This window comes from Myiozetetes cayanensis, unplaced genomic scaffold (assembly GCF_022539395.1).
Source record: "Myiozetetes cayanensis isolate MyiCay16 unplaced genomic scaffold, myiCay2020 scf5-8, whole genome shotgun sequence".
NCBI classification, from domain to species: Eukaryota; Metazoa; Chordata; class Aves; order Passeriformes; family Tyrannidae; genus Myiozetetes; species Myiozetetes cayanensis.
In genome coordinates, this window is record NW_026087742.1 from 77,957,689 (window position 1) to 77,971,807 (window position 14,119).

Here is a 14,119-nt window from a genome sequence, read left to right on the forward strand (position 1 = left end):
CTTTTGAGAGAATCTGGCCAACCACTTCAAAAGTCCAAAAGGCTAACCTTACAGTCACTTAAAGAAAAGAAAAAAGGTAAGTCCGTTTATCTGATGTGAATATACTGTCAATAACTGCAATCTGAAAATGCAAGCTAGAAGAGCTGGTTAATTTGAATCAAAGAAATTTCTGCCTTATAAGCATCAGTGAGTTCAGCTTTTACTTGAAAATCAGGTTCAGACTTAAAGGAACTTCTCTTTATGACATTTTTATGAGTTTGTCGATACACCACACTGTTGGCCACGGGGTCTCTGTCCTATATGTTCTTTTTCGCACGTTTTTGGCAGCTAATCTTGCAGTTTTTTTGACCATTGGTATCTGTGATAAGCGAAACTTCTAAGACATTTTACTGTGCTAAAGGAAGTGTCCTGTGTACCAAATTTCATCATGTGGCATTTTAAGAAGAAAGCAAAATTTTATAAAATCAAAGAATCAATAAGGATGGAAAATACCTCTGAGATCATCAAGTCCAACCTTTGACGAAACACACTTCATCAACTAAACCATTGCCTTGTCCAGTCATTTCTTGAACAGTTCCAGGGATGGTGACTCTACCACCTCGCTGGGCAGCCTGTTTCAATGCTTAACCACCCTTTCAGGGAAGAAATTCTTCCTGATGTCCAACCTGAACCTACCCTGACACAGCTTGAGGCCATTTTCTCCTGTCCTGTCGCTAATTGCCTGGGAGAAGAGGCAGACTTCCACCTCGCTACAGCCTCCTGTTGGGTAGCTGTAGAGAGTGATAAGGCCTCCTTTTCACCTCAGTAAACAACCCTTGCTCTCTCAGCCACTCCTCATAGGACGTATTCTGTGTGTATGTACTCTGACTCAATGTCTTTCTTGTATTGAGGGGCCCAGAATGGAACACAGTCCTCAAGGGGTGGCCTCTCCATTGCTGAGTATAGAGGGACAGTCACTGCCCTGGTTCTACTGGGCATACTATTTCTGATGCAAGCCAGGATGCTGTTGACCTTCTTGGCCACCTGGGTGCACTTGCAGCTTATTTTCAGTGGCTGTTGGCCAGTACTTCCAGGTCCTATTCTGCCAGGCAGCTCTCCAGGCCTTCTTCTCCCAGCCTGTAGTGGCATTGGGTGGTTGTGACCCAAGTGCAGGACTGAACACTTGGCCTTATTGAAGCTCATACCATTGGCTTTGACCCATTGATCCAGCTTGTCCAGATCCCTTTACAAAGCCTTCCTACCCTCCAGCAGATCAACACTCCCACCCAATGTTGTAATGTCTGCAAACTGAGAGTACACTCAATCCCCTTATCCAGGTCATTGATAAAGATATTAAATAGGATTGGCCCCAGTACTGAGCCCTGGGGAACAGCACTTGTGACCAGTTGCCAGCTGGATGTAACTCCATTCATCACTGCTCTCTGGGCCTGGCCATCCAACCAGTTTTTAACCTGAAGAAGAGTGCATCTGTCCAAACCTTGGGCTGCCATTTTTTCCAGGAGAATGCTGTGAGAAACACTATCTAAAGCTTTACTGAAGTGCAGATAGACAGTGTCCACAAGTCTTTCCCCCTTATACACTAGACGGGTCACCTCATCATAAAAGGAGATCAGGTTAGACAATCAGGACGTGGCTTTCCTAAACTTATGCTGGCTTGGCCTGATCCCCTGACTATCTCTGCATGCCATGTCATCCCACTCAAGATGACCTGTTCCATAACCTTCCCTGACACCAAGATCAGGCTGACAGATCTGTAGTTGCCCAGATCCTCCTTCTTGTAGGTGGGTGTCACATTGGCCAACCTCCAGTCATCTGGAACTTCCCTGGTGAAACAAGACTGTGGCTTGATGAGCTCTTCCACCAATTCCCTCAGTACCCTCAGATAGATCCCATTTTACCCCATAGGGTTGTGAGTGTTTAAGTGTCTCAACAGTTTGGTAACTACTTCCTCCTGGATTGCAGGGGGTCTATTCTGCTCCTATCCCTGTCTACCAGTTCAGGGGGCTGGTTGCCCTTAGGATAACCAGCCTTTCTGTTGAAGACAGGAGCAAAAGAGGCATTAAGTACCTCAGTCTTTTCCTCATCCTTAGTTACGATGTTCCTCTCTGCATCCAATAATGGATGGAGATTTTCTTTGGCCCTCCTTTTGTTGTTAATGTATTTATAAAAACACTTTTTATTATATTTCACAGCAGTGGCCAAATTGAGTTCTAGCTGAGCTTTCGCCTTTCTAATTTTCTCTCTACATGATCCTTGTATTCTTCCTGAGTTTCCTGCCCCTTCTTCCAAAGGTCATAAACTCTTTTTTTTTCCCTGAGTTCCAGCAAAAGCTTCCAGTTCAGCCAGGCTGGTCTTCTTCCCTGCCGGCTTGTCTTCCGGCACGTAGGGATGGCCTGCTCCTGTGCCTTTGAGATTTCCAACCTAAGTATGTGCAGCCTTCCTGGACCCCTTTGTTATTAAGGACTGTTTACCAAGGGATTCTCTGAACCAGTGAGTTCTCTTTCACTGCGTAGTTGAGACCAGTCAGTTTAAAAGTGCTGTCAATGTGGATTTCCATGTAAAAGCTTGTATGACCTGTGCTTGTAAAGTTGAAGTTTTAGTGGCAGTGCAGGCCGAGGTGGTGATGGTGACAAAGGAACTGGCATATGTTGCTGGTGTGGATGTTAATCCTGTCAGAGTCCTCAGGTATGTACAGAAAAGCTGTCAGATATCTAAGGACAGCATCCTCTACATGCAAGAATACTCAGGAAAATAAACAACTTTATCAGGAAAAGAGCTTTGTTAAGAAAGGTATAATGGCAGAGCTCCAGTGTAAAAGCAGCATGTGAGAGATAGAAGCCTGGACAGGATACAAAGGAGGAATTTAGAAATGTTTTCTGAGCGTGGATGGATGATGTTAGGAAAACCAAAGCTTACCTTGAATGTTGCAAGGAATGTTAGGGAAAAACACAAAGATCTTCTATCACTGCATTAGTAATAGAAAGCTGAAAAGAGGAAATCCTCCATCAACAAAGGAGTAACAACAGCAGACACAGATTAGACTGAGACACCTAAGGACTTCTTAATTCTGTCTTCACCAGCAAGATCTCTGAGGCCTGTTTTATTAGGGGAAGGATTTGGGGTGTAGGCAGATGCAGACCAGGCCAGTGATTGGGAGAGTTCAATGCATGGAAGTTCTTAAATCCAGACAGATTGCATCCAAGAGTACCAAGAGAGCTGTCTGATGTGGTCGCAAGACTGCAGTCTATATGTTTGAAAGGTCATGAAGATTAATGGAGGTCCTTCATTACTGGTGAAAAGTGAATATTTGCAACAGTCTTGAGAAAAGGCCAAAAGCAACTCCCCTGGAACTATAGCCTGGTCAGCTTCATTTCAATCTCTCAGAAATTTATGAAGTGGAGCACATTTCTAGACACATGAAGAAGGTGATGGGGAGCATGAATTTACTGAGGGATGATCAACCTGACAGTCTTCTATGATAAACAGACAGAATTTGTAGTCTAGGGAAGAGCAGTGAATGTCATTTACCTTGACTTCAGCAAGCCTTTTGGCATGATCGCACACAGTCGGATGAATAAAAAGCCAGTTGAGTGGTCAGGCTTGATGGGTCATGGTTAATAGGTTTAATGGGTTGTACTCTACTTGGAGATCACCAAGGGTTTGCAAAGTTCTGTATTGTGACCAGTCCTGTTCAACAAACTTATCAATACCTAGAAACGGCAATGGGAGTGCAGTCATAAATTGACAGAAGACATAGAGAAAATGCTCAATACAGTCAAGGGCAATGCTGCCACCCAGTGGGACCTAGACAGGCAAGAGTAGTGGGCTAATGGGAACTTTCTATAACTGAACAAAGTCAGTGTCTGTCTTGTGGACACAGTATCTAGATGTGGTCTGAATTTTGAGCAGAAGGATCTAATCACCTCATTCTATCAGCAGACTACACTTCTGTTAACAGAGCACAGGGCACTCATAGCAGCTTTTGGTGCCAGGGCATGCTGTTGACATTCATGTCCTGCTGACACGTCTACCCACATCTCCAAGTCTGTTTCCACAGAGCTGCTCCCCAGCCAGTCAGGTTGTGCAGCCTGTATTGTTGCAATGGGCTCTCCCTTCTCACATGTTGGACGTAAAAATTAGTCTTGAATTTTACAAAGTTTCCATAAACCCCCTCCTCTTGCCTGTCTAGGCCTGCCTGGATGGTACCTCCGACCTAGAGTGTGTTAACTGTTTACCCCAGTTTTGTGCCATCTGTAAACTTGACAAGAGTACACTGTCACCTCTTCCAGGACATGGTCCTGGAAAATGTCAAATATTTTATGGGTAATCAGACCCTGGTTCACTAGCAAATACAGTCCAGAGAATAGGAGGAAAAGCATATACAACAAGAAGAAGCCTAACTAGTAAGAACTGCCCATGTGGGAAATCTTACTGGGTTTCTTTGCATTTATGAATAATGCATTTGCATTTATGAATAGCAACATGTGAAGTACTATTTGGTTGTTCCTATTTCCTAATGTGGCAGATATAACTGTGTTTTTATTCAAGGTTCTTAAAGACTATGTGAAGAAGTTGGACCAAATTGTGTAAGAAGACCCAACAGTTGCCAGGACAACTGCAAATTACCATGAGTCTTTACAGGCTCCAGGTAGCCATTAATTTTCATGATAAGAAGGTGTGTTGTGATTATGGGCTTTGGAAATATATAGAGAGATGCAAAATAGTGTTTGAACTCCCCTGCTGGCTGGGAAAGATTTTTTTACATTAAGGACTAGCAAACTATTTCACAAAATGCCTTCATGCATCATGCTTCTAAAGGAAGTCTTGTACTCATGAGCCCCATAAAGATTTTAATCACATTCCTAAGATTGCGTGGGACTGCAAAAGGTGAGGGACGATAGCTTTGGCATAGGATAGTTTTCACGTGCCTTTGCTATTCCATTCCATGTGCTTCTCTGTTAGCTGGACAGTAAATTAGTTGAGAATTTGATGAATTTTGTGAAGACTGGAAACCCAAAGCTGCTTTGTTCAACTCAGTTTTGCTTAGCCCGAGATCACTGCAGACTGTTACTGAATATACTGAATATTGCTGCCTACAGCTGGACCTTCTATTGCTACGCTGTGCTACGAGTCCTCTGACCACCTCCTCTTCTGCACAGGAAGCAATGCTTATCCTTTACGTGACTTATAAAAATGTAAAGAATCTCCTTACTATTTTTGGCATGCGTTTAGCAATAATGGAAGTAAAGGATCTTCTACCCGAGGCAGTTACTTTTTCTAGAGAAGAGGACATCTTTACTTTATGTAGGCTTGAATAAAGTCCTCAACCATGTAAGCTATCTCACATTTACAATAGTGATGCTTGCTAGTTTTGTTTCTTCCTTACAGGAATGAAACAGAAATGTTTCACTTCGTAGTGCCTTTGCTGCCCACTGGATGTGCCTTAGATTTCCAGCTAAATTAATGCCAGTTGAAGGGATTGGAGGCTATGACAGTGAATATTCATTAATCTCCCGTGAAGAGTAATGTCTGTTTTCCTGAAAGGTTCATCTTCATAGGCAGCTGTTTTGATCAGAGAAGGATTTCAGCAGGGCGGGTCTGCAGAGGATGACTTCTCATTTGGTAGATCTGATAGGGAATGTCATCACTTTTGCTATAGCAAGAGGCAGAATTAAGGAGTGTATAGAATATGGCTAGGGGTAGCATACCCAAGTAGTTAGCGCCAAGACTCTTGAGTTAAACACGCTGGGAGGCAGAACTGGAACCATGGGATTAAATCAGCAGACTTAGGTTAGTCAGACTGAAGGTTGGCATGAGGAACTTCAGGCATAATGTTTTGAAGGATCAGGCAGGAAACAAATGCTTGAGCTGCCCTCCAGTCTCCTGGAAAACTACCTTCATTTCCAGGAGAAAAGAAGTGACATGTGCCAGATGTACGCGAGACTCTGCATTAGTAAATTAACAGGGCTATAACACTCAGGCTTGTGCTGCCTTTTTTAATTGCCTGACATGCATATAGAATGCCAAATGTTCTTCTCTAAAGGAAGCTGAATGCAGATTATGCTTTGCAGCTCTTTGCACTATTGGTTAGCTGGTACCTATCACGCTGAACATCAGGAACTCAGTCCACAAGAGGTGAAGGGGCTGCTACTTGTGTAGTTCAGGTGCATGCCAGTGAAAGTCTGCAAAGTTGTGACAGTGGAGTAAGCTATTGACCTTTTTCTAGCATCGTGTCTTGGACTTGTCATTCTTCTTTCTGAGACCTCATTTACAATAGCTTTTGAATTGGAAATAATTGGAAAGGACTGTGGCTGCTTTTATCTTTTATGCCCTCACATAGGGACAAACAAACCTTTTTAAAAAAGGAACAATCCACTCCCACTACACCACGTGGATGTATTGCAATAACCACAGTTACTGTAGATGCACATATGCGTGCCTACACACACACACATGTGTGTATTCTTGGAACTGAGTAGTTGAGGATAAAGCTAGAGTATATAGCTGTGGTGTAAAGCACAATGTAACTCCCACTGCAGGAGTGAATTGACTGGGATCTTTTCCCTGCACTTCAAGTGTTACCATCCGTTCAATGAGGTTTTGTTTTTGGCTGTCTTTGGAGCACAGAAACAAAATAAAACAGGAAGTAGACAATGTAACTTCAGTAGTTAATCCCCATGTCCCTCTTCACACCCTACACCCTGACACCCCCTCTCTACTCCCAAACCTAAAGCAAAAAGACCCTGGTTTGCAGTATTTGTTAGGTTCCATTATTATATCCATTGCTAGAGGACGAACAAAGGCAAATGCAAACTTTTGACAAGTTCTTTGACTGTCTTATCTCTTCCCGTGCTTCTACCCACTAACCTGGCTAGGCTGTTGGCTGCTGAGCTGCAGAAACAAGGTTTACTCTATTAGGTAGAGTATTGGTTTGATTTCAATCCCCACCTGGTTTTTAGTCCACCGTGTCCCATCTTCCCCCTTCCTCCCCCTTTTCCCTCATTTTTACTAAAAGTAACATGCTCGCTACATTGTGAATTTTTTACCCTTAATTTTTTTATGATATCCTGACCTCCTGTCTTTATCATCCTACCTCTTGGATCACAGATAGCCAAATTTCCTTGGGATTCTCTTGGCTTCAGATCATCTTCTCCAGCTGCATGTACCACACTGAGCTGGAAGTGAAAACAGCTAAAAGCTTGTAGCTCCATTCTGTGAGAAGAAACTGCAGTTTATGGGATATGCATTAGTTCACATAACCCTTCCCCTGACTCTTTATTCTTTCTTGAATGGGGAGGCCTAGCATCTGCTTGCTGTCTCTTCTTCCAGGGTGGTTTCCACCAGAGATGTTTTCATACTAGTGTAATCTGGAATCAATGATGGCTAGACTTCTATAGACCCTTGTGAGGGATTTTGAACAGGTCATTTACCACTGTGACACACTTGGTTTACTTCTCTTTTGCTCATCTGTACAGTGAGAAAAGAGCTAATGATTAAACCTGGGTTCGTTGTGGAGGTATTGACTTGCATCTTGTCCCTGGAACACCCTTTGCTAGAACGAACTATAGAACTGGCTATAGATTTTCTGCAAGGCTGTATGTAAATCCTACAGTGCAACGAGCAGTACAGTGCACAGGTGAAGGTTTTTTTGGTGATGGGTAGCCTGGTCTGCTTTCATACCATCTCACCTCCCTCCCTGGAGACACATGGTAAATGATGTTTTCAGACCCAGACTCAAGTGCAGACAAGTCTTTCTTTGGTTTTAGCGATAGAGACAGACAGCTTTTTAAGTAATTGCCTTAGCAAAGTTCAATTGGTAATCAGAAGGGGTTGAGACAGAGTGCTGGGTTTGCTTTTCTCCATTTGGAGAGTTTTTCAGATGTTTCTCCTGTACTCAGTAAAGACAGTACTTGCTGATTCAGGTATGCTGAGAGCGAGCTAGGTTCACCAGCATGTTCCAGCTGCTTTGCAGTGCTCTGCAAATGCAAACCAGCTGCAGGCCTGGTTTAACTCAAGCCAGGTTTGTGGCTGGTTTGCATCACTGGAGCAGTGTAAAGTACCTGAAGCATGCCGGCTAATCTGGCCTATTGGTGAACCTTTATAAATGACTTGTTTTTCTTCATGTTCTTTACTTGTAACTTTATTTATAGTTAAAGCCCATAGAAATTGTGTAGATTGTATTGCTAAGGCAGACTTTGTATTCTGAACTAAAATCTATAAAATTAGAGGGTTTTTTAAGCCAGAAGTTTTTCTTCATAACGGAAAGAAAATTGTCAAATTATATACTGCTCCTCTGCACTTCTCTATGATGGATTTCTTTTAAGATGCCTGTTCTTATAATAAGATGAAATAGTAAGTCTGGGATCTAAAAGAGTAGGCATTATAAGTTTTATTTTACAAAATGTGGGCTCAGCTTTTATTCTAAATGCAGTAAATTTTCTCTAGTTTGAGAATGTACACAATATTTGTGTCATTATCACTATTGTCTGTAATGTACTGATTAAAAAATACTTTGGAGATTTTGAGAGAGGGAGGAAATTGGTCAACTGTGATTTTTTCTTGTATATATAGAAATTATATAACTGAAATAATAGTTACCTACCTTCAATAGCATTATGAGTGTTCAAAATATGCAAAAATATTAATTGCTAATTATATTAGTCTGTGTATAATAATTTTTTTCATACTCCTTGTCTTTGAGCCTCTTATAATGTTGAATATGTGATGTGTGTTTTTAAACAGTATTATACAACAGAAGAATGACAGAAGTGTCATTACAGCTACTCTGGTCTACATTGAACCCAGAATTTTTACTCTTCACCTAGAAATATTTTTTAAAAGGAATATAGGATGATTAAAAAAAAAATCTTTCTGAATAAACATATTGACGTTCGAGTCAGAAATTGTATTGCTCTGATCAGCTGTATATTGAAAGAAAACATGCCAGAATTTGCAAAGTTTTTCTAGACTTTGAGGTAAAATGCTGAAGAATTAATTACTACCTCATATTAATTAAGATAACAATGCAAAGCCCTTCATTAGAATCATAGGAAAAGTTCTTCCTTGGTCCTTGGAGAGAATATTATATGCAAGCCCTGTTGTGTGGGTTACAAGGTGTCACTGGAATTTATATGCATTACTTGTCTAATTGCAGTAAATGTAGCATGTCCAGATAGGTTTAAAAGTTGGATGGCTGTTTGTTACTTGCTGGAAATCACTTGAAACCTTGCTACTCAGAGGCAGCTGTTCACAGGTCCTTCACCTCTCCCCAGAGATAGGTGGAAGACTCTGTTGTTGGACCCTGTCTTTTATGGCAGAAGCAGTAAACATGACAGGTTGTTTGGGAGCCATCTGTTTTAAAATGGTTGCTGCTTTGTATGCAGTAATGAACTTGAGATCAGTTTTCTGTCTGTCTTCATAGTAACAGCCTTGTTTGGTGTCACAACAGGTGGAAGTTGATGGGATGAAACTAAATGTGACCAGCAAGTGGAACCTGGCTTCACCCTTGTTGTCTGTCACCATTGATGGCACTCAGAGGACTATACAGGTAATCTCACCAATGCATCATTTGTAGAGCCGAGATAACCAGAAGTCTCGGGGCATAAAATAATACTGAAATGTGGGATCTAAACTTGCTGCATCATAAAAATTATGTGATGTTATAAAAGTAGCACAGTGTTTCTACTTTGAAGGCAGATTCACTCCACTGATGCTCTGGATGCATTTGAAGGTACTTACCAAGAGTTTTGAATATCTTTCTTTTAAAGAAAGTTCCTTATGTAGACAGAATTTTACCCCGTCCTAGAGGATCTCTTTATTAATGGCTTGTGAGGAGACATAGTTTCTTAATCACTTAAGAAATAAAAAATGGATTACTGAAAAAAATCACAACCAACCAAAGGAAAACAAAAATATGCCAACCCACAACAAAACCCCACACAGGGTCATGGAGTAAAATTAGTCTCCTCCTTATGTTTGGATTGTGTGATTTTTCCACTTTTGGGCCTTTTCAGTTTGAAAGTCACAGGACAGTGCATCTCCCACCTAACATGTTTTTTTTTTTATGGTTTTATAAAATATGAATAGTTCCATGACTTGAGAGGAAAAATGTAGATAAAACGTTCCAAACTTGTGTGGCTCTAAGAAAAGAGGACTAAAAACATTAAAGTAGTTGTATATTCTTTTCTTCTGACCACTTATGTGATTGAAACCAACTCCAAACACCAGACTTGGCTGTTGACTGCCTTGTAAATGTTCTGAATGTAACACCAGTCAGGATTTATGTATTTGTTGGCAAATAATTTATTTGCAAATATCTATTGATCCTGTCAATCATGAAAAAATCAAAACTTATTGAAAGCATTTTTCTACATACAACAGTACCTATTTCCTATATATTTATCAGTGATACAGTGGTCAGATTTCTGCTAATTTACGGTGAAATGAGTGAATTTCATTTTTCGTTTTCACCCCTGGTAAATTACCCAACGGGAAAAATACTATTTTTGATTTGATGGAATTTAAAAGATGGCAGCTTTAAAAAAATTACTGTATCATTCAAGTTTAGTATTGCCTGAGAGGGAAATTTTCCTTATGTGCCCAAGTGCGTTGTGGGCATAAGTTTTGTAGATTTCCTGGAAGGTTAATGCCAGCTTCAAGGCTTGTGTATATGTAAAAGAATATTCTATTTTTAGTGTTTTGTTTTGGGGATTTTGTTTGTTTGTTTTTAAATGGCTCAATACTGATCCATTTTAGTGCTATTTTATAAAGTACCTTCATAATACTGAATAGGAAATAATACCGATGTATGGCTATGTAAGATCTGTCTAGTTGAAAAACATTATGGTTAGAATGGATAACTGTATTCATAAGGCCCCATTGCAAACCGCATTACTGTATGACTGGATATATAGCTAATAGTAGTAACGCCATTTAACTAAAAGCGAAAGAGTTGAGCTGGCACATAAAACCAGTTTCAGAATTAATGATTGTGAGATCTGAACATGCTTTCTTCTAGGAGCCGATCCAGCAATAGTATTACTTGCACTCCCTGAGTACGACCAAACTGTATGAAATATTGCAGATCTAGCCACAGCAACGCGCAGTGAGCTGACTGCGTGGTATCTAGCCAGCAGAATGTGGAATAAGCACACATGTTGTTTCTTTCTCATAGCTTATCTGTCTTTGCTTTTAGCAAGGAAACTCAGTAACTTGAGAAGTTATTAATCTTTTTAGCGTATATATGTAAATTTATGGGAACCTTAAACTTGACCTCTGATATCTGCTGACTGGAATCAAAATTGGTTTTTTGGTTATATGTTTCTGTAGACTCACCCCTCTGCCAGAACCAAATTAGACAACTGTATTCCTGTAGGTCAATTTGTCTCCAAAAGCAATTGACCCCTGAGTCTTGAAGTATCTTCTTTCAGCAAAACTTAGCCCTAGAGCCATTTTAAGCAACAAATATGGATGAATCGAATAATTCCAGCTGTGCTTTATTAATTTTCAGCCAATCTAATTTTTCTTCATAGTTGGTTTCATTCTTCTAAATTTGCTCAACCAAATACAATCTTTGTGAACGTTGTATTTCTTTGAAGGTATGATTTATGCACCTTTGGGTCGATCCTGCAGTCTGGCCACAATCCAACAAAGCACTTAAGCCTTAGAAGCAGGAAATAAATAATTTTAAAATGTTTTGGTTTGCAATGTATTTATGTAAATTATAGTCTAGACATTCAAATTGTTACATATCTGTTGCATGTTTAAAAATAAGTAATTAAGCATGCTTCTGTGTTTTCACTCCTCTGCTAAAGGCTCAATGAGTGTTAGAGCAAAGCAGAGCACCAACCCTGCTCTATCAGTTTAATACCCCAGTTTTCTAGGACAATTTCTAGAGTATGGATGGGACCTGGGAGTACATCTGAGTCCCTGAGGAGAAGTATGTGCCCTGGTCACAGTCTGTCTAGGGCATACCAGGGCACAACAAGGATGTGTGGCAGCCTCCCCCCCTCCTGCTTTTGTTTCCTTTGCGAGGAAGCCCATCTGTGTGCAGCAGATGGGCACTGCGGAGTGCCTGGCCAGGTCCCCAGATGATAGAGGGACCAGAACCCTGGGGTACACTGCAGGTCTGTTTGCCTGCAGCATAAGGGCTCTGAAATCTCTGTGCTGCTTTGGATTACTGTGAAATCCATATACATATACAAAGTGATGAACTGATGAAAACTTGGGATCATTTGGGCAAGAGATTTCTGAGATATAGTCTCCAGAGACGGGGGTGTGGACAGACCCCGTGGCATTTGTTGTCATACACAGATTCCATCAAGGATTTTCTGAAATTGTTTTTAATAGTTTCTCAGCAAATCCCAGTTTTTCAGCATTTTCTTTACTTATGACTAGACTCTACCTCTCATTTGGGGAGGCTGAATTTAACACATTGTGAAGTGTGGAATTTTATTCAACAAGCAAATTAAATTTTTGTGTGCAAAAATACTTTACCAAAATAGTTTCCCTGCTTGTTTCCAAAGATGTTAGTGGTTTAGAATTTGGACTCTGCCTTTGCTGAAAATCAGAGAGCCATAGGAACATAGTTACAATACATATTCCTTAGGATTCAGATTTGAAGGGATTGGGTTTTATTTAATTGAAAATACAAATTTAAAATACATTTTTATATAAACCATGATTTGAATAGGATATAACCTTTCAGGCAGTATTTTTAGAGTAAAAATAAATGAATAAGTGAGGGGCTTAATGATTCCTGTGAAGAGTGAGTGGAAAAATAGAGGTTGAGTTGAGTTGTGGAGAAGAAGCATAAGAACTTCAGTGGAAACTGGAAGGGAGAGTGGTGGTTCAGAGTGGTATTGTGGAAAGTAATGACAAGTGGAACAAAGGCAACAGGCATATTTTGGGACAATGAGGGCACTTTTACCCCTTTATCTCTTCTCCCATGTACAAGTAAGCTAGATTTCAGTGAACCCCGCAACCGCAGAAGTTGTCTGTGGCCTCTTCTCTCTCCCTGTGCATATGAACTGGGGAGCAGGCAGAAGGAAGGAATAAACTGTCTTTTCCACAGAATTTGAACATCTCCTTTTATTCCTCATGGGAATGATAATCCAAGGGGATCACAAGATAAATCAAAACCACCATGAAGTCCAGAGACAGGCACGAACCTAGCTGCAGCTCTGTCCTTATTACCATCAAGTTGCAAGAAGTTTCCTTTTCCTGGGACATTGCACAGGAAGATCAAGTATTTGCAGAGTGAGGAGGTTGCTCAAGGAAAAAATGCATGTAAGAGATCCTCAAACCCTCTTTGCTTTGCCATTGCTTGTGTTTGGGCAAGTTCTCAAAAACCACCCCACTGACCATTCAAACTCCGAGGCTGCTCTATGGCAGTGCCACAGGGACAAATTTTACAACTGCTTAGTGCTGTTAAATGCTCTGCTTTCTTTGATTCCATCATCAAACAGTCAACCCATCCATATATACCATTTACTTGCAAACAGTTCCATATAGGAAAAGGATGCTGAGCCAGAATCATTGGCAAATCAGCAAAACAGTTTTACAGTGGCAGTGGTGATGCCTTCTCTTTGTATTTCCTGACTTGCGGAGAATTGGTTTCTGATAAACTGAAGCTCTGTAAGATGTAGGGAAAACTCAATTGGACAAGGTCCTGAGCAGCTCAGTATCACTTTGACATTAGCCTTGCTTTGAATGGAGAATATGACTACCTGATTTCCAGAAGTCCCTTCCTGTTCTGTCTCTCTATTGGGCATCCCAAACTCTACAGTAAAAAGGTCTTTGTCAGTCACAGCAAGGTGTAATTAAGAGAGTAATGGAGTTGCTAAACAAGAACACAGTCCTGTAAAGCTGAAATAATCAGTCTCAAGCTTCAAGTGATTTTGTGAATGAAATAGATGAAGATTTGTCAGGGGAGCTTTCTCTACTTAGTGTTAAAGGGAATTCAGTGATGGCATCACTTATTTTTCCATTTAATTTATTTATTGCTTCAACAGTTGCAGCAGGAGTAGTATATTCTACATCCTGGGATATGACAAATTTAAGTGCTTCTCTGATACAATGTTTCTTTTGATTATTATTTTGGTATATAATAACAGAAAAA

General features: G+C 40.6%; 1 protein-coding gene across 6 annotated transcripts in view; it reads left to right on the forward strand.

The window, feature by feature from the left end:
- The window catches only part of PCCA (propionyl-CoA carboxylase subunit alpha), a 302,390-nt gene that overhangs the window by 224,133 nt on the left and 64,138 nt on the right, over positions 1-14,119 (forward strand). For all 6 annotated transcript variants that reach the window (XM_050332062.1, XM_050332060.1, XM_050332063.1 and 3 more), the window contains one exon: positions 9,449-9,547. In XM_050332062.1, the coding sequence (XP_050188019.1) occupies positions 9,449-9,547 (99 nt within the window). The remainder of the gene's footprint in view (positions 1-9,448; positions 9,548-14,119) is intronic.